At 41.0% G+C, this 21,486-nt stretch overlaps 1 protein-coding gene across 1 annotated transcript in view; it reads left to right on the top strand.

Moving 5' to 3' along the window:
* Positions 1-17,110, top strand: part of DHRS12 (dehydrogenase/reductase 12) — a 31,956-nt gene extending 14,846 nt beyond the window's left edge. Inside the window, exons 6-10 of the mRNA XM_005287092.5 lie at positions 7,531-7,592; positions 8,430-8,534; positions 9,337-9,427; positions 10,594-10,731; positions 13,757-17,110. Of these exons, the coding sequence (XP_005287149.1) occupies positions 7,531-7,592; positions 8,430-8,534; positions 9,337-9,427; positions 10,594-10,731; positions 13,757-13,872 (512 nt within the window). The 3' untranslated portion in view covers positions 13,873-17,110. The remainder of the gene's footprint in view (positions 1-7,530; positions 7,593-8,429; positions 8,535-9,336; positions 9,428-10,593; positions 10,732-13,756) is intronic.
* Positions 17,111-21,486: the final 4,376 nt, after the last annotated feature.

Below are 21,486 nucleotides of genomic sequence, written 5' to 3'. Positions count from 1 at the left end.
GTGGAGGCAGATGGATAGAGGACTCAGTACTGTTTGCTTGTGGGTGCATTAAAGATAATCTTTCACAGTTGAAACAAGGCCTGTAAAGTACTGGAACAAGAGAAGTTCTTTCTTCATTTTTACATGTCACATCTCTTCACTCCAATATCAGAAAATAGTACATCTATTCATTTTTATTGGTACTTACTGGCAGAGGGAGCACTAAAACACACTGGGAGCTGAGAGGAGATGATCATAGAATACAGTATGTCTCCATTCCTCACTCCAACTGAACCTAAACCCTCTTGCTTCACGACCTTTTTTTTCTTTTTAATTTAATCATAGAATATCAGGGTTGAAAGGGACCTCAGGAGGTCATCTAGTCCAACCCCCTGCTCAAAGCAGGACCAATCCCCAGACAGATTTTTACCCCAGTTCCCTAAATGGCCCCATCAAGGATTGAACTCACAACCCTGGGTTTAGCAGGCCAATGCTCAAACCACTGAGCTATCCCACATAGACAATCTTACTAGTTCAAGCCACATCCTTTTCCCAGTGTTCAACCAAAATAATGGGTAGGGCATGGGGAAGGATCTTCCTCTCAGGCCCTAGAATGCAGCACAGCTCTTCAACGGTAACTACTTTAGCCTCCGTCGCAGTTTGCAAACCCCTTTCTCCCCCGTATGGGTCTGGCTAGTGAATCATGGGAGTCAGTGCTGCCTAGTGGTTAGGGCGCTAGACTATTTGGACTCAGGAGATCCCAGATCTGTCATTGGTCTGCTGGGTGACATTGGGCAAGTCACTTCCTCTCTTTGTGCCTCCATTTCCACATCGGTAAAATGGAAATACTTGCCTGCTTTTTTAAAGTGCTTTGAGATCTACAGATGAAGTCTTGTATTAGTGTTGTTAATAATCCAGATACCTGCAAATCCACTGGCTGTATTACCTCCCTACATATCAGGGCAGAGAGAGCCCTTACTAAGCACAGCTTTGTGGTATAAAGGAAGTGGCGACCGGTGTCTTGTCTTTCGCACACGTTCCACATTGTCTTTTCACTCCACTTTCTTGTGCTGGGCTATCAGATTGGGCCCTTAAAGAACAGTGTACTAAAATCTGGAATTCTGATTTCCTGCTTGAGAAAGCTGGCCTGTGGCTGTCTCCTCATAGGGGACTGTATAAACAAGAGGCCTCAAAGATAAACAGTTCAAGGAAAATCTTCAGTATACTTAATTTAAAAATACTTGGCTGTGGCAAAAGCAAGCCCATTTATTTTTTAACAATGAATTTACCAGATGAATGACCCATTGAAACCTGTATAAGCAAATAAGATTATTTTTGTTCCCACTTTTTTTCCACAGTTGAAATAACACTGTTGCCGATATGCTGCAAAGCATGGGCAAATAGGGGAAAACTCCACTGAGTGTGGTGTTGGCTACCTGCCATGGTCTGAATGTTTGAGGATTAAAAACTTCACCAACAACTTTACTCTAATTGCCAAGTAGAACATCAAAAGAAAACTATTCCAGCATGCTCCCAGGACATTTTGGTCTGCAATGATTGCATCATCAATTAATTTAATGTTATAAACAGGCTGCAGCTTTACACTTTTCCTCTTGCAGAAGCCCTAATTTACTTTATAAATCCATTTTGAAACCTAAGATTTTTGGGTCATTCTATACAAATGCAGTACAGCAGGTAGGAAAGAATATTCTCATGTACAGTGTTGCATATTCTATTCTGGTGATCTTCAAGTTTTTAAGTATGTAAAAACTGGTTGTTTTAACCAGTAGCATATTAAAATGTTGACTTGAAGGCATTCTTGAAATCTGCTTTCAGGACATTGGCACTTGGGCTGATGCACATTTTGTTTAGATCCTCAGTCTAGCTCAGGATATGTTTTTGTAGACTTGTGTAGAAAGAATTAGTGTCCTAATACAACATAGTCATCTAAGACACTGCTTGGGAGTAGCTTTCCCACTAATGTATTGCTGTAGAACTAGTGCGATCTGCAGTGACTGAAAATTTCTGCAAGAATTTACAAACTGCATTTCAGCAATACTGTCATTTCATCAGAGTGCCTTCAGCTTCTATTTCACAACAGGTGAATTGAAAAATAATTTGATTTAAAAATTAAAATTGAGATTTTTAAACCAACAAAATCTAGGCTATTGATATTTCTTGATTCCATAAGAAATCATAATTTTAGAACTCTAACATTGAGGGTCTCACAATGTGATCACAAAACACTGAGCATTGTGACATACAGTTTTACTGCTGTGTGTTTAACTGTGTGGAATTACCAAAATGGGAGAGATGGTAATTAGAGCATGATGTCAAATTACATAAAACGATGAGAGGATCTCTGAGTAATTGGGGCAATTATGGAACATACCACTAGGGAACGTGTGGTCATATTTTTTGTTTAAAATAAATGTGTATGTGTTTTTAAAAAAAAGTAAAATATATTGTGTTCTTACTGACATACCAACTACTCTGGAATGGCAGTGTGTAACTCACTGAACTTTAACCTACATTATCTAGCTTCTCATGTGAGCCACTGCTAAATGGTTTCCAAACAGTGAGCTGTGCTCATTGGTCTACTTATTGAAAAGGATGTAGCAGGACTATATTATGCACCATTGATTACTGTGTGAGCTCAGTTTACAGAAATAAAACTAGTGGATTTTTCCCAAAGAAATATCCAGACCCCTATGTTTCTTTTGAAAAAGAAATCTGTGTCAATGGGTTGACAACTCCATTTTAACTCCAGAAGGCATGACCAGCTACTGCTGTGACAAACCTCATTTTGTGGGACAGTGCTGTGGCTGGCTTAATTTTCTTTAGACCGCGTCCACTTCATCAGAGTCCAGTTTGATGTAGGATTTTTCTCACCCTGTCTGAAGATGACTGGCCTAGCATTTGCTAACAGTCTTCACGCTCTGTCACTTACTACCTAATAAGAGCCTGAAGAGATCTTAATAGACTCTGGCCTCTCTTCTGGCACTATGATTAAAAAATAAATACATCTCCCTTTTGGACAGAAGTATGTAACCTGTTTCTAATGCAATTCATTTCTCCTTACTGCCTTCCTTGAAACTATAGTTTCTTGAGTTAGATGTGGATACACATTCCAAAATACTCCCACAGAATTAAGAGCTCTAACTCTTTTTAAAAGAATCCTCTTTTGTCACTGAATCACTGCCTTCCTTCTGAATGAATAAAAAGAGCAAGGGACATAATGTGGATAACCACCTGGTGGATCTCTTCTACTTTATATAGGACCTCCTCTAAGATAAGGCATTAGATATGCAATATTCAGTGGTAGTAATTTCACATTGCACTTTCTGTTCACCATCTACATTTCACTTAAAAACCTATGTTTTGTGCTTTTTCTTAATCATTTTTGGTTTGTTCAGTATTTTTACTCATTTCTCTAAATGGATATGATTCATTCCTATAGTTCTTGGTGTTTATACTTTATGTATTTACCAAGTTCAGTTTGGTTTTGTGTATATTTCTCCTGTGCCTGTATGCAGAAGTCTGTTGTGAGTTGTTTGTATATTTGGGTATTTGCTTTTTTTTTTTTTAAAGAAAACATAATAGATGAGGGAGTTGCTATTTATTAATTATGAAAGTGCACAATCGACTCAGTTGTTAAGTTTCAGAAATTTCACCTTGCTTTTCCTTAATGGTGGAAATCTTGATCAATCTCTCTAAATTCTATTCCACCAAACTAAAATTTCTCTGTGGAGAAAGTAATGTACAAAATATTTGAGGGTGGGGGATGTTTTTCCCTCATTTCTTTTCACTACTGTTATGCGATTAATAATACTAGAGCTCTATCCCGATATAACGCAACCCAATATAACACTAATTCAGATATAACGCGGTAAAGCAGCGCTCTGGGGGGGCGAGGCTGCGTGCTCTGGCAGATCAAAGCAAGGTCAATATAATGCGGTTTCATCTATAATGCGGTAAGATTTTTTTGGCTCCCGAGGACAGCGTTATATCTGGGTAGAGGTGTATTTTGCAAGGCAGCATAACTTTTATTCCCATTTATTCACTCTTCTCCCCCTGCCCCCTCATCACTCAGTGGAAATTCTACATCTATATTGCTGTCCATATAGGCTGTAGTCTGTCCACAATTGTAAAATATTTGCCCTATAGCATGCGATCGTGTAACAAAACCCTATTTGATTTTAGCTGAATTTTGTAGATTAGCTTGGCCTGTTTGTACATAACTGTCAAACTGTATAAGTTTAAAATAGTGGAGACTTCAACTAGAAGATGCACCAAATAAACTTTATTCCTTGTTTTAATTATTTGGGGGTGAGTTATTTCTCTTAACTCCAGCTGGCACAGACTGCTTATCCACCAGACTTCTATGTTAAAGTGCAGAGCAATTGGTATCCAGATAATTAGGCTTGGGGCACCAGTCATGGGATTACATAGCAATGGCTGAAGATCTGAGTCTTTTGAGGCCTGACCATTCCCATCAGTGTGTTTTATGTATCAGCGTCTGCCTAATGACATCTGGAGCAAAAACTTTATTTTCACACCTTACCTCAAAGCAAATGCACAAGGGAACAACTCTATTTCTGTTTTTGCGGACTATGATCTCTACCTTTTTGTGCTTTGTTTGCTTAATTCTCATATTAAATTCTCCTCTTAAACTGGAGGAAGATAAATTAGGGTTTGAGTGGTTTTATTATTAAAACTTGTGTGATGAGCCAGCCCTTTGTCACAATCAGTCTCTAGCCTTCAGGATTTGTTTCTCTCACAAGGCTAAAAGAACACTTGCTGGACCGAAGGCCTTGAAAGATGAACAACATTCCTCTTCGCCTTCGCACTTCTTCAGAACTTGTAAACAAAAACGTACCATCTGTAAAATCCAAATTAATCCTGGAGACAACTAAGTTAAGTGTTGGCATGTGTGTTGCACCTCAGGATTTTGGAAATGAAGTCAGTTTATCCAAATTTGAGTCCCTATCAAAAGGAAAGTTTAAACCAGGATTGTGGGTTGTATTAGAGCTCTGCTTAACTCATTGGGAACAACCAATGACAATCAAGATATCTTGCTTTGCTGCTGTTTTTCAGTCTTCCAGCCCCAGCAGTGAGAGACTTAAATTCTCTTGTTACTGACATTCTTCCTTACTGACCACAGCTTCTGCTTGTACTTTTTGCTCAAGACAGACTGTGCTAACTCATTCAGTGTGCATTCACTTAGTTTGATTTTATTTTTTGTGTTCTAATTATTCATGAGGGTCCAAATGAGTATAGGAAAAGTTAGATCTGTTATGGATGGACAAGGGTACCGAGCAGATTGCTCAAGTGGAATGTATCAGAAGGGTAGCTGTGTTAGTCTGGATCTGTAAAAAGCAACAGAGCCCTGTGGCACCGGAATGTAATACTTTAAAATTCTGTAACATGTTGATCAACGTACTGTATTGCAACCTTTCATCCACAAAAGTGTTGATCATTCTGATTTGCAAAGAAACATGTTAGTCTATATAAATAGTGAAAAATGTGACCTCACTAATTTATGTGCAAATCGTTTATTTTCATAGAACTGAAGAACCAGGGTTAGGCCTTGTCTACACGGGCACTTTACAGCGCTGAAACTTTTTTGCTCAGGGATGTGAAACACCCCCCTGAGCGATGCAAGTTTCAGTGCTGTGAAGTGCCGTGTAGACAGTGCACCAGCACTGGGAGTCATGCTCCAAGCACTGGGAGCCACTCCCCTTGTAGGGGTGGTGTCTTTTTTTTTTTATTATTATTTTACAGCGCTGGAAGTTCTCTCCCAGCACTGGTGCCGTGACTACACAGCTAGGTTAAAGCGCTGCTGTAGCACAGACTCTTCTGCCTGGTCTCCTCCAACTGGTCCTTGTCCCACTCCTGTCTCTTTCCTGCCCTTTGCTCCTTGTCCCAGTGTCCTCATCTCTACAGTCCCAGTCATAGGTGGTTCGAGGGCCAGGCGAGCAGGGTGGTCGCCCTGGGTACCAACTTCCAGGGGCCACTGAAATGGGGTGATGCTGGGTTGTTTTCGATATTCATATTTTTGCTTCACTCTGTTTGTCTTTGCTCCACTTTGATTGGCCAGCCACTTTTTTTTGGCTTACCTGCTTGGCAGGGGATGCCAAAAACGTTACTGCTCTGGCCAGCAAAATGGCTTGGACTGCTCTTGGTCCCAGTTGCCATGATTTTCATCCATTCCTCTTGCCCAGCTAGTCTGTCTTCCCCCTCCTTTGCCAAAACTCCCAGTCCTGGTTTCCTCTGGCCTAGGTTCCTGGTCCCAATTTAATTCTCTTGCCTTTCCTCTCTCTGCATTGGAATCAGGCAGCTTCCTCTTCACTGTCTGGGCGTCAACCATGTGGAGCGTTGAGAGCACAGGAGAGACAGGCTCACTACTCTCAGTTTAGGTCCCTGTTTCTGACATGGCCTGCAGCAGCCCAGAGCCACAGGGAAAGACCTGCTCATAGAATCTCAGGGTTGGAAGGGACCTCAGGAGGTCATCTAGTCCAACCCGCTGCTCAAAGCAGGACCTATCTCCAGACAGATTTTTACCCCAGTTTCCTAAATGTCCCCCTCAAGGATTGAGCACACAACCCTGGGTTTAGCAAGCCAATGCTCAAACCACTGAGCTATCCCTCCCCTGCTCATGTTGCCCACTGGGGATGGAATATTGGAGATTTTAGCTGTGGTCTGGCGTGTCTCGTCTGAGCATTTGCAAGCTGTGATTCCTAACCCTTTCTCTCTTCCTCCCCCCCCCCCCCAATGAAAGCATGTCACTTCTCCATATTTGGGTAGATTTTCACAGAGATGGCAAAAGGCAAATCCTCAACTCACGGACCACTCACTGCCAAATTTGAAGTTCCTGCTTTGAAGCATTAGGGCACTAGTGCCTCTCAAATAAAAGCTCCAGAATTTAAACTTGGCAAAACATGTTTTTCCCTACTTTTTTTTTTTTTCTTGGAAATATCTGAACCCTCTTCAGGGAGGGAAAAACATCCCAGCCTGAGGCAGGCACTTAAGATTGTAAATTTCAAACAGTTAAAATTTGGCAAACTTATCAGCAACTAAAAGCAGGATTTTATTATGGGAAATGTCAGGCAACCTCAATAGGCAGTGACACCCCCCAGCCCCCTCATTGTAAATGAGCAGGCCGTTTTCTGCATAATACTCAATTGCAGTAATTGGAATTTGGGTATTTAAGTTATTTTAGGGGGAGAAAGTAGAAATGTCTGTCTGCCACAGTTGTGAGTTGTCTCTGGCATGTTTTTTCCCTAGTAAACCATTGTCTTTAGAATTATGACTAGACTGTAGCTAGCAGTCTAATATTGTATATAAAATACTTTTAAAAATCTTTGTACTCTGAATATGTCTGATGATGAACATGCAATACATTTTATTAATAATTTGTCAATTCAGAGAAGCACTGAGACTCTTGAGTCTTTATACCAAATGGCCAAGAAATGGAGGGGTTTTACATATTAGTCAGTAATGTGGAGGAACTTGTTTTCGGTGAAATGTTTTTGTTTTCCTTTCTTTTAGGTACATACATTCTCACAACTGCTCTACTGCCTTTGCTGGAAAAAGAAGATGATCCCAGAGTTGTGAGTTTATAATGCTCCTTTTTTAAGCTGTTGTTTTTACTACACTCTTTTTGTGTTTTGTGGCAATGTCTCTTTCCTCTTTGATTGTGTACATGTTTGCAGCCCTGGTACTAGTTACCCCTCTGTCATGTGCCTCGCACACTCTTAGACTCTAATAAATAGTAGTCATCCATTCAAAATCTGAATTCTATCTCGCTGTTTTGTACAGGAGCTACAGTGGCCGGTGAAGTAGATAAAATACCTTATTCAGAGATCGCTTCCCTACACCATATCTCCTGCAGCACAGTAAAACACCTATAACAGGAGTGTAGGGTTAAAGTTGCCTTCTAGACTTTGGTGCAAAAGGGGACATTTTATTAGGAAGCATTCAATATTTATACAAAATAATTGAAAAATGTTCTAATGAGCTGCCACCTATATTTTAAGGTTTGCTGTCTTGTAACTTGCCAGGTTTAGAAATGCACATCAGGCCTTTTAATGTGCCTGTATCTAAATAAGAAAAATGGATTGGCTTTTCCAAGTGCTGGTCCTGGATCAGTGAATTAAAAAGTCTATCCCTGTTCTGTCCCTTTATTAGCGATTGCGATAAAAGCATGAGCAGGTCCCTAGTGGGGCAAAGAGCATTTTGAATGAGCATGTGCTCCATTTTTGACCTTTCCTTTGTCAGCTCTCCAGGTACGCTTTGTGGTACAAGTGTGATGGTCCTCTTCTACAGGCACAGTGTAAAGAGAGTAGAACAGAAAAATCTTGTATGCAGTGTAACTTCATGAGTGGGCCTTAAGACAATCTTAATGAACGTGGGGGATTGGCTTTTTACATTCACTTAATTTATTACAGATAATTGTCTCTTCAGGAGGGATGTTGGTGCAGAAATTAGATGTATCTGATTTGCAGTCTGAAAACATAACATTTGATGGTACTATGGTCTATGCCCAAAACAAGGTAGGTATGTGGATTTGAAAGTAAATCCTATAACTTGGATCAGACTGACAGTGTGATACAGCTTCCTTTAAAATAGGCTGCAAATCGGATGGCTATTGACATGGGATTGCTCTTTTCACTGCATCTAAACTAGATATAGCGCAGCATGCAACATTCCGTATCAATACAGTTCATTTCCTGCTGAAACTGAAATTAATGTTGCATATTACAGTAAAGATTACGGAGAAGCTTGAGGAGTGGGTGATTATTGCACTTTGTGAGAGCAATATGAGCGTTTAGTTTCACCCAACCCCAAACATTTTACAGACGGGGTTGAGCAGAAAATTAGCCTGGATTTGTGTCTTTTTCTCATTCCATTTCTACCCCTATATTTAGCCTGCAGAAAATGGAGTTGGTGAATGAAAGCTTCCTGAACTTACATTAGCAAAAAGCTTTAATAACAAACAGGGGTTAATACCTATTGCTGCGTACGTAGGTTGCCTTTACCACTCTACAGTGGTTTCTGACAACATTATCTTGAAGAAGAGCTCTATGTAGCTCAAAAGCTTGTCTCTTTCACCAACAAAATTTGGTCTGATGAAAGGTATGACCTCGCCCATCTTGTCTCTCTAACATTATCTAATGGATTGCTGCTTTTCCCAGTATGAGTGGTACAGGTATTTTCTATATTGTCTGCAACCTGGTAATTACAGTGCATTATGGGTGTATTGGAAGCATTTGGGATTGGCTACTGGGAGACAGGATAACAGACTAAATGGATCATTGTTCTTTTCCAGTATGGCATTTTTTTGTTGTATCCTAGAGACAGCAAGTAGTCTTGACAGAACAATGGGCTAAAGTGCACAAAAACATCCATTTCTCTGCCATGCATCCTGGCTGGGCAGATACACCAGGTACAGTCTGCTAAAGGCACTTACACCTTCCAGTCTTAGTCTAAAATTGAATCGTAATATGACATTACTGTAAATTTGTATAACAGGTCCACCGATCTCTTCAGTTTAAATTCCTGGAAAGTGGCTGTTTTAGAACCCTCTGCTGTCCTGTTTTACAGGGAGTCTGAGATCAGATGGAGCTGGGGATGCAGGTCTGCACTCTAGTCTGACCTGCTCCTGCAATTCCCCCCCACCTGACACTCTTGCTTCAGAATCTGGGCCCCCCAGTGATGTCACTCTCCCTTTCTGCTTTGAGCTTGGAAACTACCAGTTCCAACTGTGCACTTCAGTATCTTGTATTACTCACCCACACAACCCCTGTAGTTCAACTTCCCAGTGGACTTCAGCTTATTCTGCCTTGTTAAGGAGATGGATACAGGGTGAAGGATTTCCACCCTAGATCAAAGGACACTGTCTAGTCACCTTCCTTTACTTTTACACTTTGTAGAATGCAATTTCTTAATAGGCTTCAAAATATCCCTTTACAAATCTAGGGGCTGGCCTGCCACATAGAGAGCTCCCCCAACACCCACTGATCATGTGACTCTCCACATTCTCCTGCAGTTTCCTGCTGATTGGAAAATATAGGCTTCATCTTTCCTTGCCCAACGTTTTACTTCACACTTAAGCAGTTTAAATGCAGTGTTTGTAGCTTAAGGAATACTATTTTCCATGTCTGCTTTTTTTGCCATGTGCTTATAAAATAACTCAAAAGACTACACTGGTTAAAGTCTATCTCATTATTTCTAGCAGTCATAGTCATAAAATCAATGAAAATAAGAACTAAATCCCCAGATATTTCCACCATTTGTTTTCTCACGTTCTGATCCAGTCAACTTTGAACAGGATCAAACAGAACTCGGGTGCACCTCTTTTTGATTCTTATTCTCTCAGCCTTTTGACTGTCTCCGTACACTTTAGTCCAAACAATGAGAAATGTCTGGTTCATCTTTTGGCAATCTAACATCCCAGCACGATAGTAACTCTGCCATCCATGGGACAGTGTCTCCTTTCCCTGATTTTTAAAAGGTCACTGCTTTTCACACTACTATTACCATTTTAACGTTTAAAAAAACTCTTTAGCAAAAAAGATTGACTCAACACCCTTTCATTATTCTTCACTGTAGCGGTGAGATCAGCGATGCCAGAATTCTATGAAAAGATGAAGAATAAACTGCGCACAGAGGCTCAGGGAGCTGATACAGTAGTGTGGCTGGCAGTCTCGCCTGCAGCAGCTAAGCAAACAAGCGGCCTGTTCTTCCAAGGTAAGGTGGCAGTTTCATAGACTGAACCTGAAGGAGGAGTGCTATTACTGCACTGATTGTACAATTGACTTTACCAAAGGGCCAGAGCGGTTATACGTTGAGGGTTAAAATAGTTCCTGCAATTGTTTATAATGTGTGACTCCAAAGGCCAAGCACAGCGTTGCATAACTAACAGAACTAGTCAAACTGACGGTATTTTGCTGGTCCTGCCCTTTCGACCAGCTGGCATTAATTGGATAAAACATCTGGGTTGAAGTTGGCTCTGCACATGACTAGGCAGAGACGTGGCAAAGCAAAGTGAGCCTGCAGCGATGTCCGATGGACTCTTACCTTCTGTACAGAGTACAGAGGAGTTGCATTCATTTTGAGGGCACTTGTCTCCCCTCTTTCTCCTGTTCACATTAACAGTGCCCAGGTGCCAGTGCACACTCGTTCTTTCTGCAGCTCTGTGGTGGGGACTTGCAGTCAGGATTGTTAGTGTGAACAATGCAGACTCGGAGATGAAATCTAAGTGCAGCTGGATTGGTGAACGAGGGGTCAGGGAGAGAGGAGGGTGGGAAAGGGCTTTGAAAGTTCCCATTCTGCTACTCACACAGTAAGTGCTCAAGTGGGAGTGGTTTTGTGACACCTCTGCTCTCAGGGCAGTGGAGATCTATGATGTGGGAGACAGGCCAGAGGTGGGGCCCCTTTTCATAGAAAGCCCCTCTTTCTCTCTCCCCCCCCCCCCCCCCCCCCCGCGCGTGTGACGAAGGCCTGCTTTCAACCTGTTTGTTCAGTCTGGGGCATCTGGGACGTTTGGATCCCTCCTCTCCACAGGTACCAGACCCACTCTTAGTCAAGAGATTTTTACTGTCCCCCACCCCCCAAGAGCAGTAAACTACAGGCTTGAATCATCTGCCCATAAACCTGACTGGAATTTCTTTTCATATGGAATCATTTGTCTGTGGTGCATGCACAACATGGAACACACACGTGTTCTGCCTCATTGTAGAGCAGGGGTAGTGCCTCTTCTTCATCCTTAATCTCTCTTCCTCCCTCTTATTTCTATTGTCTGCTCCAACCACGCTTCCTGTTACCTCGTCATCATCACCTTGGCCTGGCCCAGCTTGCCCTACAGCCTTAGCAAACAAGCAGGGGGACTGTAATCCTCAAGGTTGACCAGAGCTGTGTGTTCCTGTGAGCTTTGCACTTGGCAAGGCTGCAGCTTTGGAGAGGGGCGTGAGGATTCTTGGGGTGGTCCCCAGTAACAGTGTTCCCCATTTTGTCGGTTGGGGAACCCTGGGACTCAGTGGCTCAGTTTTTTGACAACTCTGGGAAAATCACTTGTTTTTAAATGCTCTCTGTGCCATCATCCCTTGGGGTCAGGCACAGCCCCCCTGCTTCCCCTCTTGACTCTGAATAGTGCATTGTCATCCCTTGCTGTCTTAGTTCCCTGGGAGCTATTTGCCAACTCACAATAAAATACCCCCAAACTGGATGAATATGCAGCTGTTCTGCTTCCATTCCCCTCCTGCTTCACTTTCACCTTCTTTATTCTGTTCAGTTTAGATACTTAATGCAAACCCCAGTCAGCCTTTTTGCTGAGGAAGGGAAGGGGGCTGGGAGTAGGCTGTCCTAAGCTCAAATAATTCTTTCCTCTCTGCTAATGAGACTTCACAGGACAGTGCACAGGCAGGCAGATAGTTGTTTCCTCCATAGCTTTGGCCTGGTAGAGTACAGCAGTTCCCAGGTATCCATGTAGGCTAATTCTCGCAAACATTTTTCTTCCCCCCAGTAGTATTGATTGCTGCACCATAAGGAAGCGTGAGTGCGCCTCTTATTGTTTGGCTTCCTGTGCACAGCCAAGGGTGAACAGATGTAATGCTGTATGTACACTGAGTTGTTATGCTAACTTCACAAGAAACTGACAATTCACCTTTCTGGAAATTCTCCTCTGAGAATGAGGCAGGCCCCTGTGCTTCCATGGAAATCCTCCACTAGAGCCCAGAACAATGTTTGAAACTGAACTCTTGTGCAAGGATGGATGACAATCCTGTAGCTCTCCACAGCTTCCTGCTTACTGCATGGCTGCTATAGATATGGTGAAGATAAACTAGCTTTCTGCAGCTCAACTGGCCACTTCACTAAACATATTCTACCCATACTGCTGAAGGAGAAATACTCCTCCAATGCACAGTAGTGATCTGAAGTTGCTTTTTTAAAAAGATAGTCATTACTAAGTTCTGTGACCAGTCATTGTGTTAAGGCAAAGACAGAGCTTCGCTGTGGGTGGTATGTAATTAGTTATAATCAGGAATGGAAATTTAGTACTATCCCTTGTGTTATGGTGCTCTATTGGTGGAGCTGTGTGGTAGACTGAACCAGGAGGCTCAGGTTCATGTAACCAGACAAGGAATGTCTTATTGTGCACGTTTGACTAAGCATTTTGACTGAGAACCAGTTTATTCTCTTGATAAAAGGCAGAGTGCTTAACAAGCTAATTCCATAGTGCTAATGCTAAGCTCTGTATTTTAAGGATAAAATTAGCCCAATTCCATCCTGTGGAATAGCTGCACCAGTGCAAACCCCCATCCTGAAAACAAGGAAAGCTACAGTTTGTTTTGCTGCTTGAAACTAGGTAAACTCCAGCAAAACAAATCACTGCACTGCTACAGCTACATTGACTAAAATCAGGGCTAATTTCTATGTGGGCAGGGCCTTCCTTTTTCTAATGTCTGGCTACAAAAAGAGTCTACATCTCTCTAAAATCAGTCTCACAAGGACAGGCCTTTTGGGTGCCTAATTCAAAATGAAATTAGTGTAAGTGCATTCTGTTTTGGTAAATGAAGTAATATTTTTTTAAAAGTACAGTATTTAAATGTTGTAGAAATCCACAAGGCCAGATTAACCCTTTTGGCCTCAAGATCATTCTGTGCACAGGTAAAATGCATTGGTGGTTCTGGTTTGAGACCCACTTTGTGCTGGGAGAGGTGAAAGATTTACTACTTTTTTTTTCTCTTCCCCTCCCCCGCCCACCCCCCTGCAGACCGGCAACCTGTTTCTACCCACTTGCTCCTGGCCAGAACATATTCTTCACCAGAGGAGGAAGAGAAGCTAATAAAAACGTTAGAAGAGCTTTCCCAGAAATTTAAACCCACTTGATCATGTCTTCTGTAGGCATTTATCACCACCCAATTGAACAGAAATGAAGCTTTGAATTAGAATACTAGCAGAACTGTATTACACCTGTTACAAATATGAGGGGAAGAGAACAAGTTTGCTACAACTAATATACTTAAGCAGAATCACACTTCACCTTTTATAACAAGTTGTAATGTATACTGTTACTGCAGGCTTTCATAAGATAGCATAAGCTATTGAGCAGTTGAATATGAATTCAGATTTTGCTCCCCTGAAGTCCTACCTCTGTCTGTCATACAGTAGAGTACATGCACCTTGCTTCAAGTATGTAAAGGAAACATCAGAGGGAGGTATTTCAGCATTGGGTTGCTCATATGTGCCTGTAACAAACAAGTTCTAGCCTAGCACTATTACTAATTAGTGACTGCCCCATAAACTTCTGTGGCTACAATCAGTTAGTGCTTGGTTAGACTTTACCTCTCCTATCTAGGTTTTGCTAGTGTCAGTATTCTCCCCTTGCACTCACAACTCAACCACTGCTTTATAACAGTAGAGAAGGGGGCTGTAGGTGGAAAAGAAAGGTCAAAGTACTTTTTCCAAGACCAGAAGTGCTAGACTGCTATTTGGAAAGCCTATTATAGTCCTTTTCAATCTGATTTTTCTAACTGATCTTTTATTTATAGCAAACTACTTTTCTTTGGAGGCTAAACCAGTACCTTTCCCTCTATATATGCTGTATTTTAGAGCTAAGAACCTTCTCTCCTGTATGGGGGCAAGGGGTAGTCTGCTTATGGGGCTGTAGACACTGTTTGGAGTGTCTTTCCTTTCATAAGGCCTGTTCCTACAAAGGTCTATAATAGTTTAACTGAACCAGCAAGTGTTACACAATTCATGTAAACAGTCAGGTTTAAGGCCTTGAGATTTTCTGTAAACTAATTACTGAAAACAGGAGGAAGTAGACCACTATTTTCTGTGTAGGCAGCTCTGCAGCTGTTGCCAAATTCCTGCTGCTTGACTCAACGAACAGGGAGGAAATACTATTCCATTCCAGCCTCAAGGGGTTGGAGCTTTGATTTAAGGAAGCACAGAGCCACATACCAAAGTGAAAACCTAATCTGGATGGGAGCTTGCCTTCAGCAATGGTAATGACAATGCTTGAAAATAGCTGTACCTTTACAGCCAAGAGAATGAAAGGAGAAACTAGTACATGCTTGTTACATGGGTGGCACCTAAAGGCTTTACTACAGCTTTAACATAAGGGTGCACACATCATAGCTTCCATATGCTGCGCTTACTGCATGTAACAGGACTAGTTGCATTCCACCCTCCATTTCAGGGACTCACTGAAATCCCCCTTGCAAGGATTCTGTATGTCTCCCATACCAGCATCTCAGTACATCCTCTAGTGATCATGTTACATTCAGACAGAAGTGCTGGCTAGTTGAGTGCAAGGCCATGCAAACTCAGCTAATTATGGGAGGTAACTAAAAGGTTAAATTCATTTTAGCTGTGTACATTCAGAATTGATGGAATATGCTGAATAAGACAATTGAAGTGCAAGCAGGGGGAGCTAATGAACTTTAGAATTAGCAAAGTATTGGTCTGCTTAAGACAACATGGACACAGCCACACTTGAAAAGCAGTAAAATTTTGAACAGCAGTAGTTTGATTGCCTATAGGCAACACCAGTCTTTGGCAGTAAACTTTTTATAACAAGCCTTTGAAAATTACAAAAGAAATATTCTAACATACCTTATTGAGACTGTTAAACTAGAACCTGTATATAAAAAATAATTAGTTCTCAGCTAGCAGCAAGAATACTACCTTTAAGGCTTGTCTACACTGCATGGCAAAGTCCTCGGGGGGAGGGGGTCCACAGGTTAGAGGAGGTAGTTGTAGAGCACTGTAACTGCTCAATGTAGATACTGCTGGCATGTTCTAAAAGGTACTTAGTTTGCATTAGTCCTCTGTCAATAAGACCCCCTCTAGAACACTTTGCTGCCCTGCAGACGAGCCCATAGTTTACTAGCAATATCAAAGTGAGTGAGTTGTCTTTCTGGGCTATAAAGATTGATCACTTGAGGCCATGCTACTGCCCAAAGGAGAATTAATTATGTCTAGATTTTAAATGTTATAAGGAAGCTTTCACAAAAGAGGTGTCCCAGCTGTGTAAAGTGCACATAGTTTAAAAAAGGAGTATGCTTTACATTTGTGTTCAAAAGCATCCAAATTAGGACTGAACACTGATATAAAGAAACTTGTGTTTCCAGTCTGCTCTCTATATGTCAAAATACAGTCAAATGAAAACATTATCTTAGTAGTATAACAAGCTTCTAGCAGGATACTGAGTAGTAGATGTTAGAATACAGATATTCAGGCCTGCCTGTAAAGGTCTATATACTTTAAGAACTTAGGTGTATTTTTAATCACTTAGCTAGTTATAGAGGTATGAAACAAATCAAAAAAATCACAAGTCCACCTGTGTACAGGCCTTCTCCCACTAGGATAGCTTGAGGCCTTGTTCTCAGGCTAAGGCCTTTGGCTAAGCAGTAGAGGCAGCCATAAGCTGGGAAGCGAACGGTCATCCTCACATCCCAAACCAGTCACACTAAAAATAAGCTGCTATTGGGCTGTTAGGAAGACAATCCTGTCCTGATAGTGCCCATCACCACCAGATAAAGAAACCAATCTTAAGATGGTTAAAGAAAACTTAAGTTTGATTTCTTGCCAGACAGGATGCTCTTATCAATGGTTATGAAACCCTCATTTCTGTATTTTTCTTTATGACCCCCACTTTTCTATTGTTAATCTGTCTGGTTCTCTAACTTTTTCTGTCTGCTGTATAATTAATTTTGCTAGATGTAAGTTAATTAGGGTAGTGAGATAGAATTGGTTAGAGAATTATGTTAGGCTTGGTTAGTTAAATTTCAGTAAAATGACCGGTTAGGGTACAGCTGAGAATATTACTATATAAACTGGGGTCAAACAGGAAGTGGAAGAGGAAATTGGAATCATGCTTGCTAATGAGGGGGAAGGAACTGGAATAGGGACACAGTAAACACTCTGTAGCATCAAAGCTGGGAAGGGGGATGGGTAAATGCTCTGTGGAGTCAGCTGGGAACAGAACACTGGGCGGGGGGGGGGAGGAAGGGGAAGAAACAGGCTCTCTTGGCGTGTTAAAGATAAGCCCGACTGGTGTGAAGGGCTTTGGAATAGGCTTGCTTGGAAACTAACCCCAATAAACATCGCATTGTCTGCGCTTTGGACTTCTGGTCTTTTACTGCTTGCTGTTTGCGTGACAAGAACCAGGGAAGTGGGAGGGTTGAGGGAAAGCCCTCTAACAGTAGATCACTTTCAGGTTATTGTGGTGTTGAAGAGGAGACTGGTAAAGAACAATCTAAAAAGCAGTAAGTAGTATGAGAGCGAGAGAGAGAGTTTGTGTGTTTTGAGAATTGGATTCTTTCTCACATACAAATTACAGTGAAAAAGTACAACAGGAAGATTTGCACAGACATTTATTTCCCAAAGGTTTAGGTTTTACATTAATTTATTACACTGTTTGAACAGTTGAACAGTTACTGAAAAGATGGCAAATTGTGGAGGGAAAATTCTAGACAAAGGGAAACAATGACATTCAGCAGCATTTTAATAGTACATTAATTGCAGAATTTAAATAAAAGTTTCTCATTACTGAATAATCTTATTAGTTAGCCAAATTCCTGTGCAACTGGAATTTCCTCCTACCAGTGTAAAAATATACCAAACCCTCACCCTTCGGTAATATTCTGACAAATGGCATGTGGGTGTCAATATTCTTAGGGAACTAAATATATTTTAGTCAATTTGCAGTAACTGAACACTACCCTTCACACCTGCCAGCTTTGTTGTGGTTGAAGAGAAAGTTTCAAAATAGATTCCAAAATCCATAGTTAATAACCACTAACGCCAGAGGGCATTCTTCTATTTAACAGTGGAGAGAAAGTTACCCGTACCAGATAATTTAATAAATTGAAGCATATTGTTTGGACAAGCGTTTTAACAGAAAGCATATGCAGTAGCTACATTTCCTAATCTAGCAGGCTGCAGAGCTTAACAACTTAATGTTCGTGTACTTTTCAGTGTGTTTTAGCTAAAGTAAGTTTGCAACCCTGTAGGAGTCTGTATAATGTAAGCTACCTAAAACAGCGCATAAAACTAAAAAAGTGCACTTACATCTTTTGGTCCATATTCCATACTTAAATATCCCTTTACTTTCCATTCATAGGTTATAGGTGGAAAGGCTCAAAGTCATGTAAGCGTAAAACTTAGTCACAGTGTAGGAAAATGCCAGCTGTCATATGTTGTAGTTGAAGTGATCAACAATTAAATCTAGGGCTAGGGCAGCAATTCAAAACCAAATATGTAGTTTTTCATAACATTGGCATTATATTTCATTTAGTTCAACATTTAAACACAATTCTTCTCCCCTTTAAAAACATTCCTTTTTCCTCACCACAACTTTGACTGAGGTATGTAATCATGACGCAAGTGAGATGCTTTATTTTAAAATATAATGCACATTAGGTTATGTGTGTCATGTAAGCAAATACATTCATTGTCATCTTAAATTCTAGTGGCAAGAGACACTACTGACTGAATATCCAATGTAGACAGAGGACCAGCACTAGTTAAGCAATGCTCTTTCAATACTTTAAAACAAACAAACAAAAACAGCCAGACACAGGAAGGCAACATAAACAGTGAACTGGTGAAGTTATTTTTCCAGGATATGTAACTTTCAGCTTGAGTCTGTAATGCCAACACAGCTGTTCTCCCTCACCTCACCTCCTTTCCTACAATCAGTCTAGAGCTTTGATGCTAGCTTCCGAAAAACACTGCAAACTTATCTTTAATTGTCTTATTAAAAAAAAAAAATCCCCTCGCGTCCTTATATTTTTTCCTTACTCTTAAGAGCTCCCGGGCAATAGTTAAGGGGCTGTGTGCTCCTGTTTATGTAAAGAGCTTCTTTGCACAGGCCAGAGAGCACCACCATTAACCATGCTTAAACTTACTCCCCTGCACCTTCTCAAGACACACGTCCCTGTTTAGAGGACAACCACCCCTTGCAGGCTCTGAAGATGGGCGCGCACCATCAACGCTACAGCAGAACTGATAATAGTGTTTTGAGCTCTACCAGGGAAGCAAACTTGAACACTTTAATCTTTGATAGGAATGCTAATGTAATAATAGTCAGGTGATTTTTCAAGTTCACAGGGTCCCTGTCCTGAGTTCCGTGTCTGGCATGTAAAAATGTTAGTCTAACTAAAAAAACCTGTAAACAATTGTAAACAAAGTAGGCTGCCTTCTAGTACGAGGGCTCTGCCAATAACAATGGTACCATATTACATTTTGTGCTGTTATTCTCAAAAGCAGGTGCAGGGCACATCCAGTAACTTTGTAATGACCACACATTTTTGTAGAATGAACACAGAAAACAGACTGATAAAATAAAGGGAAAGTGAAAAATAATGGAAAAACAAATCAAACCATTAGCTGGTCAATAAAAATCAACTTTTCTAAGGCAGAAGTATTACCATATGGATGCCTGGTAAGTGCAATTTATCACCATGTGGCTTGCATGCTTTTGTCCTAGTCATAAGGAACCATCAGGACTACATATTTCTCTCTGATGCAATATTATTTTTGTACTGAACATTTACCAAAGCCCAAACTGGAGGGAATGAGTTTTACAAATGTGCTGTAAATAACCAGATTCACAGTGTTAATGACAAACTATTTATATTACTCCATCCTAAAACCCAGGGGTCCACTTCATCCCTGTCTATCTACATTTACTTAGCTCAATTTTTCCATGTTCACCAATACTCCACTGACTGAGAACCACAATCCCAAGTAATTACCAGTAACAATTTCTTGGTAGAGGGACACAGAAGTGCTATTCATCTTCTTAAGAGAAATGGCAAGGGGCATTTCAGATCTGACTGTTCACAAAATATTAAGTATCAGAGGGGTAGCCGTGTTAGTCTGGATCTGTAAAATATTAGTTATCTGGCTCCCATTACTGTAGTATTGGAGTGTCTCAGTGTAATGTATTCTCTCCATACCATCCCAGTGAAGTAGGGAAGTGCTATCGCCCCCACTGTATAGATGGGGAACTTTGGCCCAGAGGGACTAAGTGAGTTGCACACGGTCATACAGGAAGTCTCTAGCAAAGCAGGAAATTGAACTCCAGGTTTCCAGAGTCCCAGGCTAGCACTAACAACCAGGACTGTCCTTACTCACCGTGGAATCCCGATCCTGACAGGGGCCTCTGGGCATGCTGTGATTAATAAAGAAGGCTAAAACAGCAGAACTGGGTTCAGCTTTGTATCCTGACTATTATGCATCTCCAGTCTTAGTTCGGTCTGAAAACATTCTCTTTCAGCACTGTTTTCTTTTGAATTATTTTGCCAATGGTTCTCTGAGTTCTGTCCCCAACAGGAAAAGATTTCAGTCTCACTGAACACAAATAAATGGAATGGAGAAATTCAGAGATGCCTGGATTTTTTTTTTTTTTTTAAAACATTGTTATACAACCCACCAAACCGAAGATACTGAAGTAGCCACACAAAATTAAGGGAGAATCTCTTTGAATCCTGATTATTAGAATTTTGGGTCTTTATTGGTCCCAAGCTGGGGGCAATGTTTTTCCCTCAGATGCATGCAGGATTCCCACTGTCATTCATGTGTGAGATCATAAGGAAAAATCTGGCCCCATCTTTTCCATCAATACTGCACACAAGTGATTCTGTAACACATCTGCTCTCACACGGTGCTTTGCCAGACTTGGCTCATCCAAAAATCAGCAAGCTTGCAAATAATAAAGTGATATGTATCTCTTATGCCCAAACCACTTCAAGTTAGAGCTCAGGGCAGTCAGCACTCCAGTCTTCCTAGAAATGGGGTTAGGTGTGTGGCTTTGGTTTTTTTTTTTAACATATCTGAGTGTGTATGCACGGCATATAGTGAAAAGATGAAAAAAGACTATTGAAAAAAAATATGCACCATTTGTTTAAGCTGGTCAATGCCATCTTCTGTAAAGAATCAGGATACTCACGTGGAGTATGTACACATTCACTGCACCATTAGTTCCTACATACTACAAAATAGAAAGATTTAAATGCTGAAAATTAATCTGGTCTTTTTTTCCAAGCTCTGTTGTAAACAGTAAGGACAATTCATGCACTGCATTCTAAAATAATAGTTATAGCAGCCCTGTTTTGGACTGAGAAAAATCATCTCAATATTTTTCACCTACATTGAAGTCTTATGAAATGAAGCAATCTGCGTATGAGAACATACAATTTCCTTCCGTTTGCTTAAACCAATGGTTTCTTTCTGCAACTAGATGGGGCTACACAGAATCCTTTTCAAATGTCTGACATCCCACTTTTGCATCAGCAACCAATCCAATACTGAGGAAATATGCTCCCCACCCACTGCCCAATACTGTATATATTTAAGCAACCCTGCCAGGGCTAAGCTTTAACAGTTATCCCCTTTCATACCACTTCAAGGATCACACCATGTGGTGTTAAGAACCCGCCCCCCCCCTTTTTTTTTCTTGCTTGATATCAAGGTCACCATCAGTTGGGT

Source organism: Chrysemys picta, chromosome 1 (genome assembly GCF_011386835.1).
Source record: "Chrysemys picta bellii isolate R12L10 chromosome 1, ASM1138683v2, whole genome shotgun sequence".
NCBI lineage: Eukaryota > Metazoa > Chordata > Testudines > Emydidae > Chrysemys > Chrysemys picta.
The sequence above is the reverse complement of the archived record's forward strand: the minus strand, read 5'-3'. Positions and strand labels throughout refer to the sequence as shown.